This window comes from Oncorhynchus keta, chromosome 17 (assembly GCF_023373465.1).
Source record: "Oncorhynchus keta strain PuntledgeMale-10-30-2019 chromosome 17, Oket_V2, whole genome shotgun sequence".
Taxonomy (NCBI): domain Eukaryota; kingdom Metazoa; phylum Chordata; class Actinopteri; order Salmoniformes; family Salmonidae; genus Oncorhynchus; species Oncorhynchus keta.
Genome location: NC_068437.1, coordinates 30,603,945 through 30,626,771, shown reverse-complemented (window position 1 = coordinate 30,626,771; position 22,827 = coordinate 30,603,945). Strand labels below are relative to the sequence as shown.

At 45.8% G+C, this 22,827-nt stretch overlaps 1 protein-coding gene across 2 annotated transcripts in view; it reads left to right on the top strand.

The window, feature by feature from the left end:
• Positions 1-21,890, top strand: part of kcp (kielin cysteine rich BMP regulator) — a 47,403-nt gene extending 25,513 nt beyond the window's left edge. For both annotated transcript variants that reach the window (XM_052465879.1, XM_052465878.1), the window contains 38 exons: positions 93-178; positions 623-701; positions 871-970; positions 1,064-1,149; positions 1,245-1,338; positions 1,887-2,033; positions 2,135-2,241; positions 2,336-2,429; positions 2,540-2,713; positions 2,812-2,894; positions 3,054-3,147; positions 3,237-3,419; positions 4,291-4,461; positions 4,565-4,738; positions 4,853-4,935; positions 5,206-5,296; positions 5,407-5,489; positions 7,854-8,027; positions 8,214-8,393; positions 8,554-8,684; positions 8,876-9,042; positions 11,849-11,931; positions 12,017-12,110; positions 12,229-12,402; positions 12,512-12,594; positions 12,778-12,898; positions 14,479-14,561; positions 14,706-14,805; positions 14,915-15,003; positions 15,102-15,204; positions 15,780-15,922; positions 16,225-16,397; positions 16,491-16,602; positions 16,704-16,805; positions 16,885-17,049; positions 20,331-20,434; positions 20,515-20,708; positions 20,828-21,890. In XM_052465879.1, the coding sequence (XP_052321839.1) occupies positions 93-178; positions 623-701; positions 871-970; positions 1,064-1,149; positions 1,245-1,338; positions 1,887-2,033; positions 2,135-2,241; positions 2,336-2,429; positions 2,540-2,713; positions 2,812-2,894; positions 3,054-3,147; positions 3,237-3,419; positions 4,291-4,461; positions 4,565-4,738; positions 4,853-4,935; positions 5,206-5,296; positions 5,407-5,489; positions 7,854-8,027; positions 8,214-8,393; positions 8,554-8,684; positions 8,876-9,042; positions 11,849-11,931; positions 12,017-12,110; positions 12,229-12,402; positions 12,512-12,594; positions 12,778-12,898; positions 14,479-14,561; positions 14,706-14,805; positions 14,915-15,003; positions 15,102-15,204; positions 15,780-15,922; positions 16,225-16,397; positions 16,491-16,602; positions 16,704-16,805; positions 16,885-17,049; positions 20,331-20,434; positions 20,515-20,708; positions 20,828-21,045 (4,722 nt within the window). In that variant the 3' untranslated portion in view covers positions 21,046-21,890. The remainder of the gene's footprint in view (positions 1-92; positions 179-622; positions 702-870; positions 971-1,063; positions 1,150-1,244; positions 1,339-1,886; positions 2,034-2,134; positions 2,242-2,335; positions 2,430-2,539; positions 2,714-2,811; positions 2,895-3,053; positions 3,148-3,236; positions 3,420-4,290; positions 4,462-4,564; positions 4,739-4,852; positions 4,936-5,205; positions 5,297-5,406; positions 5,490-7,853; positions 8,028-8,213; positions 8,394-8,553; positions 8,685-8,875; positions 9,043-11,848; positions 11,932-12,016; positions 12,111-12,228; positions 12,403-12,511; positions 12,595-12,777; positions 12,899-14,478; positions 14,562-14,705; positions 14,806-14,914; positions 15,004-15,101; positions 15,205-15,779; positions 15,923-16,224; positions 16,398-16,490; positions 16,603-16,703; positions 16,806-16,884; positions 17,050-20,330; positions 20,435-20,514; positions 20,709-20,827) is intronic.
• The last annotated feature ends 937 nt before the right edge of the window (positions 21,891-22,827 follow it).

Here is a 22,827-nt window from a genome sequence, read left to right as displayed (position 1 = left end):
CTCTGTGTCTCTGTATGTCAAATATTTGTGCATACAGTATGTGTCTAAAACAGACCCTGACGTGTGTGTGTGTTTCTCCTCTCTCTCCTCAGAATGGAGATGTCCTCTGCTCGCCTAGACCCTGCCCTGCGGTTTCCTGCCCCAACTCTGTCCGTCGCCCCGGAGACTGTTGCCCACGGTAACAGACACATAAAACCTCCAGTATCATAGCTGTAGTAGCACATGGGGCGGCAGGGTAGCATAGTGGTTAGAGCGTTGGACTAGTAACCGAAAGGTTGCAAGTTCAAACCCCCGAGCTGACAAGGTACAAATCTGTCGTTCTGCCCCTGAACAGGCAGTTAACCCACTGTTCCTAGGCTGTCATTGAAAATAAGAATTTGTTCTTAACTGACTTGCCTAGTAAAATAAAAATAAAAAAAATAAATGTAGTTAAATATGCATCATCTTTGGTGTGTGTGTGTGTGTGTGTGTGTGTGTGTGTGTGTGTGTGTGTGTGTGTGTGTGTGTGTGTGTGTGTGTGTGTGTGTGTGTGTGTGTGTGTGTGTGTGTGTGTGTGTGTGTGTGTGTGTGTGTGTGTGTGTGTGTGTGTGTGTGTGTGTGTGTGTGTGTGTGTGTGTCCTAGGTGTGAGCAGTGTGAGTATGACTCTCAGGTGTTGATGTTCCCCTCCAGGACAGATCCCTGTCTCCGCTGCCATTGCTCTGTGAGTACTGACTATGTGTGTGGACGTGTTCAAGTCGGGAATCAGTATTGCCACAACAAAAAAGTGACATATTGGGAAGTCTATGAATAAGCTGTTGAGGTGTCATTTGATGCGTTTCTCTCTCTCCTATAGGCTGTAAAGATGTGATGTGTATCTCTCTTACCAATAGGATGGAGAGGTGTCATGTGAGCGTATGGATGCATCATGTCCACCTCTGCGTTGTAGCCACCCTGCAACGCCTAGAGGACAGTGCTGTCCCACCTGTGATCGTGAGTTCAGCCTGCTGCAGTCTTTACACTCTAACTTCTAACCTTCACCACTATCTATCCATCCCACCTCTGTGTGTGTGTCTGTCTCTGCAGAGTGTGAATACGAGAGGAGAGTCTACGTTAATGGTAATGTTTTTAACCCAGCTGGAAGTGTACCCTGTGTCCAGTGCAGCTGCAAGGTGGGTCTGAACTCACACACATAGATAGACATACACACATTGATGCACATACTAACAAACAATACAGAAGTTCTGAGTGTGTGTGTGTGTATCAGGATGGAAATGTGAGATGCCAAGAGGAGAGGTGTCCTCCGGTCCAATGTTCCAACCCCATCAACAACCCCCAGTTCTGCTGCCCCATCTGCAAAGGTACCACATATTATTTCGCAACAATGATAACATCCTATACATACAGTGTCACGCCTTGGTCTTAGTATTTTGTGTTTTCTTTATTTATTTGGTCAGGCCAGGGTGTGACATGGGTTATTGTGGTGTGTTTTTGTCTTAGGGGTTTTGTGGGGTGTCTACGTAGTCTATGGCTGCCTGAGGCGGTTCTCAATCAGAGTCAGGTGATTATCGTTGTCTCTGATTGGGAACCATATTTAGGCAGCCATATTCTGTGTGTGTTTCAAGGGTGGTTGTTCCTGTCTTTGTGTTTGCACCAGATAGGGCTGTTTCGGTTTTTCACTTTTCATTATTTTGAAGTTTCTGCTTGTATTGTTTTTTCCTTCATTAAAATTATATCATGAATCATCATCACACTGCATTTTGGTCCGATCCTTGTTCTACCTCTTCGTCAGAGGAGGAGATAGAAGAGAGCCGTTACATACAGAGATAAAGACAGGAATATATCTTTACATAATCAATCCTACACCCCCCCTCTCTGTCTCTGTTTCTCTCTCTCTCTTTTTCTATAGTGTGTGTGTTGGAGGGGTTGAAGTATGAGGAGGGTTCTCAGTGGCAGGTCAAGGGCTGCACCAATTGTACCTGTCTAAACGGAGAAGTGGTGTGTACACACACACACTGTCCCCCCACTGCCTGCACACATCCCACCAAGACCACCGGTAAGACTGTGTGAGTGTGCATGTCTGTCTGAGGGTATGTATTTGAAATGGCTATCTTTAAATTCCATTCTCATTCCATTCTCTTTTTCCTTTCTCTCTAGGTTTGTGCTGTGCAGAGTGTGAGCGCTGTACCTTCGATCAGCGTATCTATAGCAACAGACAAACCTTTACACCCCCCGACCAACCCTGTCATACCTGCACCTGTCTGGTGAGAGGACACACACACAGCCAAACATACACACACACACATAACATACTGCAACATAAAATTGCATAACATGGTCCTACCCCCCACTCCCCAGGAGGGTACGGTGCAGTGTGTGAGGAGAGCCTGTCCCCCCCTGAACTGTTCCAACACACACACACCGCACGGAGAGTGCTGCCCTAAATGCCCAGGTACTCTTCACCTAAAACACACACACATATATTAACACACATATATATTAACCTTGCAAATGCAAAACCTGTGTGTTCTAAGTGTATTTTTGCCTGTGTGTTTGTTCCAGACTGTTCCTTTGAGAACCGTGTGTTTGTGGACGGCGAGATGTTCCCCAGCCCGGTGAGTGTGTGTGAGGAGTGTGTCTGTGTGTCAGGGAGGGTTGACTGCCACGCATCAGAATGCCCCCGGCCTCACTGCACCACCCCCCTTCCAGGGACCTGCTGCCAGAACAACTGTAACGGTACACACACACACATACACACACATGTAGGCACACACACACACACACACATATGTATAGTGTCAAACCATGTCTAAGTAATGAACACCTTTTTGCAGGGTGTAGCTACGCTGGGAAAGAGTACCCCAACGGACAAGAGTTCCTCCATCCCACTGACAACTGCAGGACCTGCCACTGTATCGTAAGAACACACACATGAGCGCCAATGTTGAGGGTTGGCTGTAATCCCGTGTTTTGCCCATTCTAAAATGACCATCCGACTGTAGCTCAAGGTTTGACTGACAGTCCCATATGCCTACAACCATGAACCTGTTAGGCCCATACCTTGTGTGTGTTGTAGAATGGTAACGTCCAGTGTTTGATGAGGAGGTGTCCACCACTGGCGTGCTCCATCCCCAACCTGCTACCTGGAGAATGCTGCCCCCGATGCCCAGGTACGCAACTACAGCCAGGGACAAAGATTGACTAATTGAAATTAAAAGTAAATGCATTATTTGGTGTCATAAATTATGTGTCTGTGCAGTCCCCCCTGCTGACTGTGTGTATGAGGGTCGGCCCTACAGACACACTGAGCATTTCTACGACCCCACTGACCCCTGTCGATCATGCCTCTGCACCAATGGGACGTCTCGATGTCAGCGCAAGCCCTGCCCCCTCGCTCACTGCTCACACCCCATACAGCAGGAGTGCTGCAGGACCTGTGACGGTACGACACTTCATACAGTTTACATAACATGACATTATACTTCATACAGCCTGCATTGCATGACATTACATTTCATACAGCCTGCATGGCATGACATTACACTTCATACAGCCTGCATGGCATGACTTTACACTTCATACAGCCTGCATGGCATGACATTACATTTCATACAGCCTGCATGGCATGACATTACACTTCATACAGCCTGCATTGCATGACATTACATTTCATACAGCCTGCATGGCATGACATTACACTTCATACAGCCTGCATTGCATGACATTACATTTCATACAGCCTACATTGCATGACATTACATTTCATACAGCCTACATAACATGACATTACATTTCATACAGCCTGCATGGCATGACATTACATTGCATACAGCCTGCATGGCATGACATTACATTTCATACAGCCTGCAGGCATGACATTACATTTCATACAGCCTGCATTGCATGACATTACATTTCATACAGCCTGCATGGCATGACATTACACTTCATACAGCCTGCATGACATGACATTACACTTCATACAGCCTGCATGGCATGACATTACATTTCATACAGCCTGCATGGCATGACATTACACTTCATACAGCCTGCATTGCATGACATTACATTTCATACAGCCTGCATGGCATGACATTCCATTTCATACAGCCTGCATGGCATGACATTACACTTCATACAGCCTGCATGGCATGACATTACACTTCATACAGCCTACATAACATGACATTGCACTTCATACAGCCTACATAACATGACATTGCACTTCATACAGCCTACATAACATGACATTGGTCTTCATACAGCCTACATAACATGATATTACACATATAGCCCACATGTGTGTATTTCAGGCTGTCTGTATGAGGGTCGGGATCGGGCCAATGGGGAGTCGTGGGGTGATGTGTCGGACCCGTGTGGAGTGTGTGTGTGTCGCGAGGGTTCTGTCCACTGTGAGAGGAAACGCTGCCCTGCTGTCAGCTGTCCCTACCCAATACAGAGAGAGTGCTGCCTAGCCTGTGATGGTGAGACACCTTGTGGGATATTGTGTGTGTGTCTAAATCAGTCCCCGATTAGAGGGGAAGGACTAAATCCTTCTCTCCCCCTTCTCTCGCTCTCTCTCTGCAGGCTGTATGTATGGGGGTATGGAGTATCCTGATGGCTATGAGTTTCTCAGTGGACAGGACCCGTGTCGAGTGTGTACATGTTATGTAGGTGATGTGGTGTGTAGCCAGCTACCCTGCTACCAGGACTGCACACACCCCTACAAGCCACCCGGCCAGTGCTGCGGAGAGTGTAACCGTGCGTACACACACACACCTCATACACACACCGTATGTCATTGTTCCTCTAAGTAACAGATTTGCAATGTTTCTCCTTTAGACATGGTTTCTATCCAATTTCTTTCTGTGACAGGTTGTTCCCATGGCAATGTGGTCCTCATCAGTGGCCAGTCAATCCTTGACCCTACTGACCCCTGCTCAGAATGTAGCTGCCAGGTAACACACACACACTATTTAGTGTTTAATACACAATGGAAAGAAATCCCCCCAAAATGATTACCCCAGGACACTTCGACAGGTGACTGCCCAGGAAAATAAAGAAAAAGGATCACTCTGTTTCTGCATAGATCTGATTATTTATTGACGGGACATTTCGGCGTAATCGCCTTCATCAGACACCTATTTGTACTTTGTATGTGTAACTTTATTTAATATGTTTCTCTCTCTCCCACTCTCTCCTCTCTATATCTCTCTCCCTGTCTGTAGGGTGGATCAGTGAGGTGTGTGAAGAAGTTGTGTCCTCCAGCCTCCTGCTCTCATCCTGCCACCAGCCCCTGTGGCTGCCCCTTGTGTGACGGTACTCTACCCACTATAACATCTGTCTGTCTGTCTGTCTGTCTGTCTGTCTGTCTGTCTGTCTGTCTTTATTTCTTTCTGTCTGACACTGACGTGTGTGTGTGTGTGTAGGCTGTGTGTTCCAGGGCGGGGCTTACGTTGATGGACAGGTCTTCTCTGGAACGAGAGGAACCTGTGAAACCTGCACATGCTCAGTGAGTGGTCAAGTATTAGGGTCAGAGTTCAGGGTGGGGTCAAGGTTAAGTGGCTGCGTTTACAATCCTGTTTCTGCGCATGTGCGAGATTCTCTACTTTACAACTCCCTCCCATATCAAACACAAGCAGGACTCAGACAGGCAGTCTAAATAGCAATGTGATGCTCTTTAAAATGTAATGTGATGCTCTTTAGTGTTCAATTTTTCATTTTTTAACAGTTGTGTGTTATTTGTGGTTAAAACTCTGATTGTTTTTGCCCCAAAGCAATGTGTAGACTGTACTGTAAAACCGGATACATTCTGGCTACTCAAACATTTTTAGGAAACCGATGACCTAAAAAATGACTGGTTAAGAAGGATAAATAGCTGAAGTGAGCAGTACTACCTTCATATGAGTAATACAAATGTCGTTTTTTAATTAAGGTATACTTAAATTTAATGCCCTCACTAAGCCACTACTCCAATAATTTACCAATGTGCCTTGCCTTTTCGATTGAATTGTAGAGTTACCACCCATGACTGTATTTGTTATTGACAGAGACATTTACATTTTTTACATTTAAGTCATTTAGCAGACGCTCTTATCCAGAGCGACTTACAAATTGGTGCATTCACCTTATGACATCCAGTGGAACAGCCACTTTACAATAGTGCAAAAGAGGTGGGGTTTCAGGTGTCTCCGGAAGGTGGTGATTGACTCCGCTGTCCTGGCGTCGTGAGGGAGTTTGTTCCACCATTGGGGGGCCAGAGCAGCGAACAGTTTTGACTGGGCTGAGCGGGAACTGTACTTCCTCAGTGGTAGGGAGGCGAGCAGGCCAGAGGTGGATGAACGCAGTGCCCTTGTTTGGGTGTAGGGCCTGATCAGAGCCTGGAGGTACTGAGGTGCCGTTCCCCTCACAGCTCCGTAGGCAAGCACCATGGTCTTGTAGCGGATGCGAGCTTCAACTGGAAGCCAGTGGAGAGAGCGGAGGAGCGGGGTGACGTGAGAGAACTTGGGAAGGTTGAACACCAGACGGGCTGCAGCGTTCTGGATGAGTTGTAGGGGTTTAATGGCACAGGCAGGGAGCCCAGCCAACAGCGAGTTGCAGTAATCCAGACGGGAGATGACATGGTTGTTGAATTCGTTCATTTAGTCTGGTGGCCTTCACCAAGTGAGTTCCTAGGTGAATTATTATCAGTATAATTTAACCATTACATACAGTACTTATACAGTGGCCTGAAACTCATAGTTCACAGGGCACATCAGGCCTGCAAAATTCCACAAACATAATCTTCCAATCAGGATTTCTGGAAAACCTGGGAAATTTACCAGAATTTTACAACCCTAACTATAAATCACATTATGCTGGCTTGCAAATTGATGTGTAATTCCTAAGTTATTTATATTCACCTGCAACCTGCATCCATAATGACTGCCAGGGTTAAGAACAGTGGGAAGAAACTACCTAAGCCATTTAAACTAGATCAACCATTTCAGTAATGGGTGCAAAAATGTAATGATTGGATTCATTTAGGAAAAAAATATTTATCTTAACATTTAATTACTCAATCACTCAATGTACATGCAAAAACAAAGATGTAAAAATTATTCAAAAAGAATTTACCTCCAGCAGAGCATGCTGGGGAAAAAGTTCATTTTTTATCATATCTTTAAAAAATGTAGTTGGTGTGACTTCTCATTTAGTTTTGAGTCAGTACAACATAAACATTTGAAGTAATAATGACTTTTCATTGACTTTTGAGTACAACTTACTAGAAGTACTGCAGTATCCTTAGTTACAACAGAAAGAGAAGGTTGCCTACAGAATATATATATTTATATATACATATATACATATATATTTATGTCGGCCGTTCATAAATATGAGTCAGAGATGTAGGCTACATCAAGGTTTTCCAATCTCGGTCCTTGGCCCCCCCTGGGTGCATGTTTTGTTTTTTGCCCTAGCACTACACAGCTGATTCAATTAACCCCCTCATCATCAAGCTTTGATTATTTGAATCAGCTCTGTATTGCTAGGGCAAAAACAAAAACGTGCACCCAGGGGGGTCCAAGGACGAGTTTGGGAAACCCTGGGCTGCATCATCATGTCCAACAAATTGGTTTATAGGAAGGATCCAGAAGAGGGTGAGAAATGTGAGAAACGTGAAGGGAGGGTGATGCGTAAAGTAACATATGTGCAGCCTCCGTCAACAAGTTACCGTGTGAAAAAAAGACAAATAATTGCTCCATGTCAGTTAGACATCTGATCCAATTAAGTATTTGTGTGTTCATGTTTGCATTTATATGTTATGTGTGACGGAAGTCGTGTGTTTTCTTGTGTTTGTGTACGTTTACATTTGTGTGGATGTGTGTGTGTGTAGAGAGGAGAGGTAGTGTGTGTGAAGCGGAGTTGTCCTGCTGTGTCTTGTCCACACCCTGCGCTGGACGGTTGTGCGTGCGGTGTGTGTGACGGCTGTCGCTTCAACGGACGAGACTGTTCCAATGGAGAGCGTTTCCCACACCCGTCAGACCACTGTCAACGCTGCACATGCCTGGTACACACATACACACTTCATACACACATACACTGTATCTGTATGTGACCAACCTTCGATACTCCACTGAGATAAAACTTAAGGCTTTAGACAGGCTAACACAAATCTTCAGGTCCCTGGCGAGACACAATGTTATTACTATATTTGCTCTAGTTTTGGTCAATTTTTCCATGTGACTGTGTGTAGAACGGTGGTGTGGTGTGTGTGTCTGGGTCGTGCCCGCCCGTGGTGTGTGCGCGTCCTGTGGTCCCTCCAGGGGAGTGCTGCCCCATCTGCAGAGGGGTGTGCCTTTACCAGGGGGAGGAGTTTCAGTCTGGGGCCTCCTTCACCCCGCCCATTGACCCCTGCTCCACCTGCAGCTGTCTGGTGAGAAGACAGCTTTATCTCATCCCCTATCCCTCCCTCTATCTCTGTGAAGTCTGTCTATCCTCTTATATCACCGTTTCCCTGTTCCATATTTGTTCTATCCCACATCCCTGTCCCATCTTTTTCTCCCTCCGTCTTTCTTGCTCCCCCCTCTCTCTAGAACGAGGTGGTGACGTGTCATAAAAAGCTGTGTCCTGTTCAATGTTCCCACCCCCTAACCTTTGAATCATCCAATGGCTGCTGTCCACTCTGTGAGGCCTGCCTCTACGGGGGTGTGGTCTACTCTAACAGGTAGGTCTAATTCCACACACACACACACACACACACACACACACACACACACACACACACACACACACACACACACACACACACACACACACACACACACACACACACACACACACACACACCTTCACTGTTATGTCTAGGCCCTGTGACAAGCTGGATGTCTGTAAACACTCTCCTCACTCCCCTAACAGACAAACCTTCACCCCAGCAGCCACACCCCTCACCCCAGGGCTAGCCAATCCCTGTCAGCGCTGTACCTGTGTGAAGGGGAGTGTCTCTTGCATGCCTCTCTTCTGCCCCCCCACCTCCTGCCCCCAACCAATCACACTGCCAGGAGACTGCTGCCCCCAGTGTGCAGGTAAACCGACAAACTGAATGAAAACATGGAATATTTCATGTTTTCCAAAAATGAAATTAAATTAAATTTTATTGTTCACATACACATGGTTAGCAGATGTTATTGCAAGTGTAGCGAAATGCTTGTGCTTCTAGTTCCGACAGTGCAGCAATATCTAACATGTAATCTAACAATTCCACAGCAACTACCTAATACACACAAATCTAAGTAATGGAATTGAATATATACATATAAATATATGGATGAGCAATGACAGAGCGGCATAGGCAAGATGCAATAGATGGTATAAAATACAGTATATACATATGAGATGAGTAATGCAATATATGTAAACATGATTAAAGTGGCATTATTAAAGTGACTAGTAATCCATTTATTAAAGTGGCCAATGATTTCAAGTATATATGTAGGCAGCAGCCTCTTTGTCTTAGCGATGACTGTTTAACAGTCTGATGGCTTTGAGATAGAATCTGTTTTTCAGTTTCTCTGTCCCAGCTTTGATGCACCTGTACTGACCTCACCTTCTGGATGGTAAGCAGGGTGAACAGGCAGTGGCTTGGGTGGTTGTTGTCCTTGATGATCTTTTTGGCCTTCCTGTGACATCGGGTGCTGTGGGTGTCCTGGAGGGCAGGTAGTTTGCCCCCGGTGATGCATTGTGCAGACTGCACCACCCTCTGGAGAGCCTTGCGGTTGTGGGCGGTGTAGTTGCCTTACCAGGCCGTGATGCCTGGTACGGCAACCAGGTTTGTGAGGGTTTTAGGTGACAAGCCAAATTTCTTCAGCCTCCTGAGGTTGAAGAGGCACTGTTGCTGTTGCTCTTTCTTTACCACACTGTCTGTGTGGGTGGGACATTTCATTTTCAGTGATGTGGATAGGGTGGTGCTCCCTCTGCTGTTTCCTGAAGTCCACAATCATCTCCATTGTTTTGTTGATGTTGAGTGAGAGGTTGTTTCCTGACACCACACTCCGAGTGCCCTCACATCCTCACTGTAGGCTATCTCGTCGTTGTTGGTAATCAAGCCTACTACTGTTGTATCGTCTGCAAGCTTGATGATTGAGCTGGAGGAGTGCATGGCCACACAGTCATGGGGAACAGGAAGTACTGGAGGGGGCTGAGCACGCAACCTTGTGGGGCCACAGTGATGAGGATCAGTGAAGTGGAGATGTTGTTTCCTACCTTCACCACCTGGGGGCGGCCCTTCAGGAAGGCCAGGACCCAATTGCACAGGGCGGGGTTGAGACCCAGGGCCTCAAGCTTAATGATGAGCTTGGAGGGTACCATGGTGTTGAATGCTGAGTGCTGTCAATCTACAGCATTCTTACATAGGTATTCCTCTTGTCCAGATGGGATAGGGCAGTGTGCAGTGTTATGGCAATTGCATCATCTGTGGACCTATTGGGGCGGTAAACAAATTGAAGTGGGCCTAGGGTGACAGGTAAGGTGGAGGTGATATGATCCTTGGCTAGCCTCTCAAAGCACTTCATGATGGCAGATGTGAGTGCTACTGGGCGAAAGTTATTTAGTTCAGTTACGTTTGCCTTCTTGGATACAGGAACAATGGTGGCCATCTAGTAGCATGTGGGGACAGCAGTCTAAGATAGAGAGGGATTGAATATGTCCATAAACACACCATCCAACTGGTCTGCGCATGCTCTGAAGACATGGCTAGGGATGCCGCCTGGGCCAGCTGCCTTGCGTGGGTTAACACGTTTAAATGTGTTACGTTGGCCACGGAGAAGGAGAGGGGGGGACAGCAGTCCTTGGTAGCTAGCCGTGTCGGTGGCACTATTATCCTCAAAGCAGGCAAAGAAGGAGTTTAGTTTGTCTGGAAGCAAGACGTCAGTGTCCGTGAAGTGACTGGTTTTCTTTTTGTAGTCTGTGATTTCCTGTAGACCCTGCCACATACATCTTGTGTCAGAGCCGTGGAATTGCGACTCCACTTGGTCTCTAGACTGACATTTCACTTGTTTGATTGCCTTGAAGAGGGAATAACTACACTGTTTGTATTCGGCCATATTCCCAGTCACCTTAACATGGTTAAATGCGGTGGTTTGCGCTATCAGTTTTGTGCAAATGCCGCCATCTATCCACGGTTTCTGGTTAGGGTAGGTTTTAATATTCATGGTGGGTACAACATCTCCTATGCACTTCCTTATAAACTCACTCACTGAATCAGCGTATTCGTCGATATTATTCTCAGAGGCTACCCGGAACATGTCCCAGTCCACGTGACCAAAACTATCTTGAAGCGTGGATTCTGATTGGTCAGACCAGTGTTGAATAGTTCTTAACACGGGTACATCCTGTTTGAGTTTCTGCCTATAGGAAGGAGGATCAAAATGGAGTCATGGTCAGATTTGCCAAAAGGAGGGCGGGGAGGGCCTTATATGCATCGCGGAAGTTAGAGTAGCAGTGATCCAGAGTTTTGCCAGCACGAGTACTACAGTCAATTTGCTGATATAAATTAGGTAGCCTTGTTCTCAAATGTGCTTTGTTGAAATCCCCAGCTACAATAAATGCAGCCTCAGGATATATGGTTTCCAGTTTGCATTAAGTCCAGTGAAGTTCCTTGAGGTCCGTCGTGGTATCGGCTTGAGGGGGGATATACACGCTGGTTCAATAACAGAGGATAATTCTCTTGGGTGATAATACGGTCGGCATTTGATTGTGAGGAATTCTAGGTCAGGTCAACAAAAGGACTTCAGTTCCTGTATGATGCTACAATTACACCATGTAACTATTTTGCAGGTTACGGTGCATTAGAAAACTTTCCTGTTAAACTCCCTGTGTGTTTGTTTCTCTCAGTGTGTGTATACCAGGGTGAGGAGTACAGTGACAGACAGCAGTGGAATCCCAGCTCCAACCTCTGCACAGCATGTACTTGTCAGGTTAGGCTATATCTCCTCTCTCTTTCTTGCGTGTGTGTGCAGGTGTCTGCGGCGTATGTGTGTGTATAATGTGTGTTTGTTCCAGGCAGGGAAGGTGCAGTGTGTGGGTCCAGATTGTCCTAAGTTGACCTGTATGCACCAGCTGACAGAACCAGGAACGTGCTGTCCTCGCTGCAGAGGTAAAACACCAGCTTGGGCTTTGTATTTGCCTCCCATATATTTAACAAGTTATTGGTTAGGTTTACACAATTTAGCTCACTCTGTGGATGTAAAATGTTGTGGGTGCGTGTATCTCAGGGTGTGTGTATGACGGAGAGGAGCATGCCGAGGGCAGTAGCTGGTTTGCAGACTCTACTCCCTGTATGAGCTGTATGTGTGTGGACGGAGTGACCACCTGCTCGGAGGTCCGCTGTCTGTCCCCCTGCATCAACACCATCACTGTACCTGGGGAGTGCTGCCCTGTGTGTGCAGGTAACTATAATAGACACCCTGTTTACCTTCTCTGTGCCTCTGTTTAGTTCAATATCTCTGTGTGTGTTTGGTCAGACTGTGATCAGTGTCTCTCTTTGTGCTTGGTCAGACTGTGTGTTTGAGGGCAGAGTGTACGGTCCAGGAGACAGCTTCCACCCTGCAGATGACCTCTGTCACATCTGCACCTGCGAGGTACTACACACACACACACACACACACACACACACACACACACACACACACACACACACACACACACACACACACACACACACACACACACACACACACACACACACACACACACACACACACACACACAGCATGTCTAGATACAGTATTGTAGCAGGTGATGTCATTGTTTCCTGTGTCCAGGTGATGCCAGATGGAGAGCAGCACCTGAGGTGTTACCGTAAGCAGTGTCCCAGCCTGGTGGACTGTGTTAAAAGCAACATCCTGTTCTCTGGACCAGACTCCTGCTGCCCTGTCTGCGCACGTCAGTACACATACACACCAGTTTAACACACGCACACAAACACACTCTTTTTCTCTCTCTCTCTCCCTCACTCTAAAACTTCCAGTAACCTGTGTTAATGAGGCGGGGGTTGACTTATAACAGATTTAGGATCATGAAATATTGTGTGGATGAAGGGTGGATGGCGGGCTGGTTGAATAAAGAGAAACAATTCTTTTAAAAAATCAAAACATTTATCAAATGTATATACATTATATGCTTCTACACCTGCATTGCTTGCTGTTTGGGGTTTTAGGCTGGGTTTCTGTACAGCACTTTGAGATATCAGCTGATGTACGAAGGACTTTATAAATACATTTGATTTGATTTAAAATTTGATTTGATATACTGTATAGACTACATTTAAGTTTTTCTTTCATTATTTTAGGCTTCTGGCATTAGGACGTAAGCCTAAGCTTTAGGCCTAACTGTACGAGCGCCAAAGGACAATGTTCAATAAGAGATAAGCTGCGAAATGAAGAGATTAAAATAAAGAGAAGGAAGGGACAGAAAAGTATTGTTTGAGAAAGATTTGGTGAAATGCTAAAAAAAGGGTGATGGCAGTGTCGGGCTACAGTATGTTATATGTGATGATTGTGAGGCGATTTACAAATTTGACAGTTTCAAGAAGGGGACTTTAAATGGGCCTATGGGACATCAAGGGAACTGCCTACTGATGGGTTAAATGGAAACTGAAATCTGGACACTGATTGTGGGTCTATAACCTCTCACATAGCCTTAATATTAACTTCTGCAGAATTAAGCATTTCTTGCTGTAAAATTATACACTATCAAGACAACTTTTACTCAGGAACAGGAGTGGAGAATTCTGATTTATTTATTTCAGCGTCGAGAGAATGTGAATGCACAGTTAGATACCGTCTGTAGAGATGCTATTTTTTATCAGCATCATAAAAGCTAATAGTATTTCAACCACAGAAAATATGCATCCAAGCCAAACTGAAATCTTATCCAAAACATGTTGGGTTGTTTTCACAGCTTTCTATTTCCTGACAACCGGTCAAACTGATGTCATTTGGAAATTTTCCACCTAATGATTTTTTTGTTATTGCATGTTCTCCCTGGTCCCTAAACGTTTTTGCTCCACTTAAGAAGCAGAGATGATAGAGAACTTTATCGATGTCAACTAGATTGAAGCATTCATTCTATCAATTCATGACATTATTCTGGTGAGCAAAGGTTTATTTAGTCTACAAGGGCAACATACTTATATAATGACAGAAGAGAAGCTGCATGTATCTAATTAAGTTGACTAACAAATAGCCTACCAATATGTTGTAAATTATAAGCAGACATAGATCTAAATCAGCCCAAAAAAATCATCCACTCTCTGTCAAAATATTGTTCTGCCGTCTCTGACTGTGGCCTGCAGGACATGTTTCTATCATATTAACGAGTTAGGGTTGGGTTCGGGCCTCAGAATTTCACTTTATCACATATAGTTGGGCAGTTGCGGATGGGTTATTAGCAATTGCGGGCCGGTGAACAAACAGATGACCCGCGCACCACTAACCTGTGTGTTTGTGCACGCATGTGTGTAGAGCCCCTCAGTAACTGCACGGCCGCTCTGATCGGTAACGAGGTCCTGGCTACAGACGACCCCTGCTTCACCTGCCAGTGCAAGGTACCAAGACAACAACCCCTGACCTGTGTTTGTCTGTTTAAAGCTGTATATTGTCTGTAGGAGTAGTGATATAATAATATAAAGCTGTGTATTGTGTGTTGGACTAGTGATATATAACCTGTATCCCTGTGTGTTATTGATCAGGACCTGACGTGGACGTGTCTACACCAGAGCTGCCCCCCTCTCAGCTGCCGCCCTGAAGAACACCACACACCCCCTGATTCCTGCTGCCCCGTCTGTGACGGTACACGCTCAACCCTACCCCATTTTTGTACACCCTAAACCCCATCTCTTAAACACCCAACCTTAACCTCCAAACACTGTGTGGTCAAGTGTGTGTGTGTTTCTTTCAGAGTGTGTTATGGAGGGTGAGAAGAGGCATGTGTCTAATGGTGAGAGCTGGACAGACAGTGAGGATGAGTGCGTCACATGCACCTGTAATGTAAGTTACACAAACACACATGCACATGCACGCTAACGCACTCACAGAATTGTCACGAATGGCACAAATTTCCATTGTTGTATGTGTGTGTATTCTAGCTGGGTTACATTGAGTGCAGTATAGAGGAGTGTGTTCCTGTGGAGTGTGAGCAGGGCCTGGTCAGAATGAAGACTCCTGGAAAGTGCTGTTACGAGTGCCAAGGTACCACTTCTACAGTTCTCACTAACCACTAATATATATATAACTATGCAATGGCCTCCCGAGTGGCGCAGTGGTCTAAAGCACTGCATCGCATTGCTAGCTGTGCCGCTAGAGATTCTGGGTTTGATTCCAGGGCCTGTTGCAACTGGCTGCGCCCGGGAGACACATTTGGCCTAGTGTCGTCTGGATTGGGGGAGGGTTTGGCCGGCAGGGATGTCCTTTTCCCATCACGCACTAGCGACTCCTGTGGCGGGCCGGGCGCAGTGCACGCTGACACGGTCGCCAGGTGTACAGTGTTTTCTCCGACACATTGGTGCGGCCGGCTTCCGGGTTAAGTGGGCATTGTGTGAAGAAACAGTGCGGCTTGGTTGGGTTGTGTTTCGGGGGACGCACGGCTCCCGACATTCGCTTCTCCCAAGTCCATACGGGAGTTGCAGGGATGAGACAAGACCGTAACTACCAATTGGATACCACAAAATTGGGGAGAAAAAGGGGTAAAAAAAACTATGCAATATCACCACTACGCAGCTAAACTGTTAATATACCGCTACATAATGTGTGTGTGTGTGTTTCAGACTCGGGGGCGCAGTGTATCTACCAGGGCTCTGTGTACCAGTCTAATGAACAGTGGGAAGTGGATGAGTGTACCAGCTGTACCTGTGTGTTTGGAGACGTACACTGTTACAGCCAACGCTGTCCTCCACTAGGCTGCGCAGCGGTCAATATAACACACACTTGTCTCTCAGTGTTCTGTCAAGTCTCTCACTGTTCGGTCTGGTCTCTCAGTGTTGTGTCTGACTCAGTGTTCCGTATGTTCTTTCGGTGTTCCGTATGTTCTTTCGGTGTTCCGTCTGGTCTCTTAGTGTTCTTTTTGGCTTTTAGTGTTCTGTCTGGCCTTAGTGTTCTGTCTGGCCTTAGTGTTCTGTCTGGCCTTAGTGTTCTGTCTGGTCTGACTCTGTGTTCCGTCTGACTCTGTGTTCTGTCTAACTATGTGTTCCGTTTGACTCTTGTGTGTAACAGGATGAGACTCCTGCTGTGATCCCAGGTGTGTGTTGTCCCCATTGCATACCACGGCCAGCCACCTGCGTTGCGTTTGGGGATCCCCACTACAGGACCTTCGATGGCCGCATGCTCCACTTTCAGGGGGCCTGCACTTACATACTGTCCCAGGACTGTGAGGGAGGGGACTTCAGGTACAAAGCAATGTTTTTTCTGTTACCAAACCTTGCATGAATCTTGTTATTTGGTTGATTTGAACTAATTTGTCTACACCTGTGTGTGTCCAGTATCCATGCGACCAATGATGACCGTGGTCGAAAGGGAGTGTCCTGGACCAAAGAAGTGACTGTTTTCATAGGAGATGTGGTAGTGCAGCTACTCCAGGACTGGGTCGTTAGGGTGAGTGGGTTTCTGGTTCTGGATGTTCTAGCCGCGAGCCAATCAGAACATGTGTATAAGAGGTGAGAGCCAATCTGAGCGGAGGTGTGTTTTTATTCCAGGTAGACTACAAGGTTGTCACCCTGCCTTTCCTCAAAGAACCATACATCTACCTGGAGCGCCAGACAAATACCATCCTACTCAACACAAATATAGGACTAAAGGTACTAAAACTACTATCTATTTACTCTAAGTTGTCTAAACCCTTACCTGTGTTAACTCTTACATGTCTGAACTCCTCAGGTGTTGTGGAGTGGGCGGTCACACCTGGAAGTGAGTATTCCGGGGTCGTATAAAGGTCACACTTGTGGTCTCTGTGGCAACTTCAACAACTACCCCCAGGACGACCTACGAACCCCTGCAGGAAAAGTCAGTCAATCAGAGGCCGACTTTGGAAACAGCTGGAAGGTGAGTGTGCGTCTGTCTACTTTGTAGGTAGAGTGTTAACCAAAACTCCTGTAGTTGTGTAAAATGACGCCGGAGAGGAAGGCAGACGTTTTACGTGTCCCCAACCGATTGTGTTTTTTTGTTTGTAACTTATTTTTTACAACCGAAAATAACTTCTAGACATCAGGACTGTGAATATTCACCACGGACTAGCAGAATCCTTTTTTTCCTTTCACGAGTCTGAAGAGCCCAACGAGAAGGATATACTGCTTTTTCAGGAACAGGCCCCAATCCCCGTGATCTGCGTGAAGAGGAGGTAGAGAAAAAGGGGCCAAAGGGCGGGCTGCCTTCTGATTGGTAGGCGATCGAATAAACCCCCACTTCCTTACATTCTGCTAGCAAACGTGCAATCTTTCAAGGATAAAATCGATGACCTACGAGGAAGATTAAACTACCAACGGGACATTAAACTGTAATATCTTATGCTTCACGGAGTCGTGGCTGAACGACAACACTATCAACATACAGCTGGCTGGTTATACGCTGTACCAGCAGGATAGAACAGCGGTGTCTGGTAAGACAAGGGGCTGGTACACGATATCTAAGGAATAATATAATATAATAATAATAATAATATTATTATAATATTATTATCTAAGGAAGTCTCAAGCTATTGCTCGCCTGAGGTAGAGTATCTCATGAAAAGCTGTAGACCACACTACCTACCTAGAGAGTTGTCATCTGTATTTTTCGTACAACCACAGTCAGAGACTGGCACTAAGACAGCATTTAATGAGCTGTATTCCGCCATAAGCAAACAATAAATCCTAGTAGCCGGGGACTTTAATACAGGGAAACTTAAATCTGTTTTGCCAAATTTCTATCTGCATGTTAAATATGCAACCAGAGGGGAAACAATTCTGGAACACCTCTACTCCTCACACAGAGATGCATACAAAGCTCTCCCTCCATTTGGAAAATCATAATTCTATCTTTCTGATTCCTGCATACAAATTAAAAGCAAGAAGCACCAGTGACTAGATCAATAAAAAAGTGGTGAAGTAGATGCTAAGCTACAGGACTGTATTGCTAGCACAGACTGGAATATGTTCCGGGATTCCTCCGATGGCATTGAGGAGTACACCACATCAGTCATTGGCTTTATCAATAAGTGCATCAATGACGTCATCCCCACAGTGACCGTACGTACATACCCCAACCAGAAGCCATGGATTACAGGCAGCATCGGCACTGAGCTAAAGGCTAGAGCTGCCGCTTTCAAGGAGCGGGACTCTAACCCGGAAGCTTATAAGAATTCCCGCTATGCCCTCCGACAAACCATCAAACAAACAAAGCGTCAATACAGAATAAAGATTGAATCATACTACACCGGCTCTGACATTCATCGGATGTGGCAGAGCTTGCAAACCATTACAGACTACAAAGGGAAGCACAGCCAAGAGCTGCCCAGTGACACAAGCCTACCAGATGAGCTAAACTACTTTGATGATCGCTTCGAGGCAAATAACACTGAAACATGCATGGGAGCACCATCTGTTCCGGGAGACTGTGTGATCACGCTCTCCGCAGCCGATGTGAGTAAGACCTTTTAAACAGGTCAACATTCACAAGGCCGCAGGGCCAGATGGATTACCAGGACGTGTACTGTGAGCATGCGCTGACCAACTGACATGTGTCTTCACTGACATGTTCAACCTCTCCCTGTTTGAGTCTGTAATATCAATGTTTTAAGCAGACCACCATAGTGCCTGTGCCCACGAACACTAAGGTAACCTGCCTAAATGACTACAGACCCGTAGCACTCATGTCTGTAGCCATGAAGGTCTTTGAAAGGCTGGTCATGGCTCACATCAACACAATCATATCAGATACCCTAGACCCACTCCAATTCGCATACCGCCCAAACAGATCCACAGATGATGTCATCTCTATTGCACTCCACACTATCCTTTCCCACCTGGACAAAAGCAACACCTATGTGTGAATGCTGTTCATAGACTACAGCTCAGCGTTCAACACCATAGTGACCTCAAAGCTCATCAATAAGCTAAGGACCCTGGGACTAAAACACTTCCTTCTGCAACTGGATCCTGGACCTCCTGACAGGCCGCCCCCAGGTGGTAAGGGTTGGTAACAACACATCCGCCACTCTGATCCTCAACACAGGCCCCTTAGGGGTGCGTGCTCAGTCCCCTCCTGTACTCTCTGTTCACGGTGAGGCACGACTCCAACACCATCATTCATTTTGCCGATGACACAACAGTGGTAGGCCTGATCAACAACGAGACAGCCTATAGGGAGGAGGTCAGAGACCTGGCCGTGTGGTGCCAGGACAACAATCTCTCCCTCAACTTGATCAAGACAATGAGATGATTGTGGCCTACAGGAAAAAGAGGACCGAGCATGCCCCCATTCTCATCGACGGGGCTGCAGTGGAGCAGGTTGGGAGCTTCAAGTTCCTTGGTGTCCACATCACCAACAAACTAACATGGTCCAAGCACACCAAGGCAGTCGTGAAGAGGACACGACAAAACCTATTGCCCCTCAGGAGACTGAAAGGATTTGGCATGGGTCCTCAGATCCTGAAAAAGTTCTACAGCTGCACCATCGAGAGCATCCTGACTGGTTGCATCACTGCCTGGTATGGCAACTGCTCAGCCTCCGACCGCAAGGCACTACAGAGGGTCGTGCGAACGGCCCAGTACATCACTGGGGCCAAGCTTCCTGCCATCCAGGACCTCTATACCAGGCGGTGTCAGAGGAAGGCCCTAAAAATTGTCAGACTCCAACCACCCTAGTCATAGACTGTTTTGTCTGCTACAGCAGAGGCAAGCGGTACTGGAGCGCCAAGTCTAGGTCAGAAAGGCTTCTTAATCGCTTCTACCTCTAAGCCAGAAGACTCCTGAACATCTAATCAAATGGCTACCCAGACTATTTGCATTGCCACCCCCCTTTTTTCAATGCTGCTACTCTGTTATCATCATCTATGTAGTCACTTTGATAACTCTACCTACATATGCATACTACCTCAACTAACCGGTGCCCCCGCACCGGTACCCCCCTGTATATAGTCTCACTATTGTTATTTTACTGCTGTTCTTAATTACTTGTTCGTTTTATTTCTTATTCTTATCTGTATTTTTTAAACTGCATTGTTGGTTAGGGGCTCTTAGGTAAGCATTTCACTGTAAGGTATGTTGTATTCGGCACATGTGACTTACAAAATTTGATTTGTCAGAGCAGCCATACACAGACCCTAGTATCGCTATCTCCCCCTGTAGGTGGGTAGTGGTAATGGCAGCCTGTCATGTCAGCCTGGGGAGGATATTGACCCCTGTAAAGCAGCAGGCTACCAGGCCAGGAAGTCGGCTAATGCACGTTGCAGGTAAACCACACACCAGACTTTTCAAAAACATTAGCTGCGCTTGAGCTTGCTAGATTGATTGATTGACCTTTGTTCCTCAGGGTTCTGAAGTCTGCAGTGTTCCATACCTGCCACCACTTGGTGGCTCCAGAGCCCTGGTATGCAGCATGTGTCTATGACCTGTGTGCCTGCGGAGCCAACGCTGACGAGTGTCTGTGTGATGCCCTGGAGGCCTATGCAGCGCAGTGCAGAGAGGCTGGGGCTAGACTGTCCTGGAGGAGCTCCTCACTGTGTGGTAAATACAAACACAAAACCACAGTATAAAACATTATTTTACCACAGTAAAAGGCCCCATCTCTCTGTGTTGACATAATCTCTCCCTCTCTCCCTGCCCATTTCTCTCTCTTGATCTAGCGGTGGGCTGTCCAGTGGAGCGTGGTTTCGTGTTTGATGAATGTGGTCCCCCATGTCCAGTGACCTGTGTTAACCGTGACGTGCCACTAGGGGTGATAGAGAGTCACTGTTTTAAACCCTGTGTGCCCGGCTGCCAGTGTCCTGCTGGACTGGTATTACACAACAACCACTGTGTACCACCAGAGACATGCCCCAAGATCATACATGGCAAGTCCTAACACACACCCACACACATTCCTAAGGACTGCATGGACCTCTCCCAACTCTGACAGTGTGAATGAACTGTCTGAGGTGTCTCACTCACCTGTGGACTTTGTTGTTTTATATGAACATTCTGTGAAGTTGAATTCATTTTTATCAACATTGTAATGAATGCTCTCTACTGTTAAGTGTTTGTGATGTGACCACTCTGTGCCTCTAACGCTCAGGATAGGGCTGCTGATACACTATTGTGCTCTGCAGGGATGTAGTGGGAAAACACTGTTGAGAAAATAAAAAGGTGGGTTAACAGTGTTAGCATGTTGTTACACTCCACTACATGCCAGGTGCTTTTACTGTATAAACCTCATTCTCTGTTGTATCCACAGGGAATTATTACTGTATAAACCTCATTCTCGGTTGTATCCACAGGGAATTATTACTGTATAAACCTCATTCTCGGTTGTATCCACAGGGAATTATTACTGTATAAACCTCATTCTCGGTTGTATCCACAGGGAATTATTACTGTATAAACCTCATTCTCGGTTATATCCACAGGGAATTATTACTGTATAAACCTCATTCTCGGGTTGTATCCACAGGGAATTATTACTGTATAAACCTCATTCTCGGGTTGTATCCACAGGGAATTATTACTGTATAAACCTCATTCTCGGTTGTATCCACAGGGAATTATTACTGTATAAACCTCATTCGCGGTTGTATCCCCAGGGAATTATTTGAATATATTATGTTTCTTTGTCCCTTAATGTAGGTATGTGTTATGCCAGATTACACAGACTTACAATATTGGACACATTCCCTCTGCCATTTCACAACAAATAAAGATAACTATCCAACGTGTGGTTTTTGGGTGTGTTTTACTACATTGTAAAGGCCAGAGGAACTAATTGCTCCTAGGTGAGACCAGTAACATGGTCAGGTCTCACCTGTCTGAGGCTGACAGACAACTTTCACTGTTGTTTCCTGATAAACAAATCCATCTGTTGTCGGGGCGACTAATGTAACCATGCCAAGAGTGTGTATAATTCATCAGTCAATGGCGTAAACATGGAACAGCTAAGACACTGGCTGAGAATGTTTATTTTCCTCAGTACTGTCTTATTCGTGTTGTGTGTATGTGTGTGTAAGCCAGTGTGTTCTCTCCAGGGTGTGATGGAGCAGTGTGTAGGTAGGCTTCACCAGTTTTAGGTTGTTCTCTGGGAGGACAGCTTTCTCAGGATGTGTGTGTTCTGTTCCACAAACTGTTGAATGAACACACTGGCATGGAGGACACACACAGCTATACAGAATTTGACACAAACACAAAAAGGTATAAAGTTAGGTTGTGTTTGTGTATAGTCCACTTTTGTTTCAATTCAATAGGTCTGACAGGCATCTGGTATTATTGCCAAGCTGTATTGTAAAAACCTCCCCTCCCTCTTCTTTGTTGATCAGTTATATGAGCAAAAAAAAACAATTGTAATGGACTGTTATCCTTTCCTGGGGGCAGAAACATAAAAGGCTACGCTAAACTGAACTAGCTGACGAAGCAGAACACTACCTCTTAATAATGCTTAATCATAAAATAGAGTTAGCTAGCTAGGTCTCACATAGGACAGTAAATAAGAAAAGTATAACTGTCAATCCCGTTTTCTTAAGTTCATATAGCTTATTCAACTTAAAATTTCAATAAAGGACATGTTAGCTCACTCACTTGTATATTTGACACCTATCTAGCTCTAGTCATTCAACATTCGTAGCTAAGAGGTTAATAAATGCTTAGCTAGCATGGTCTG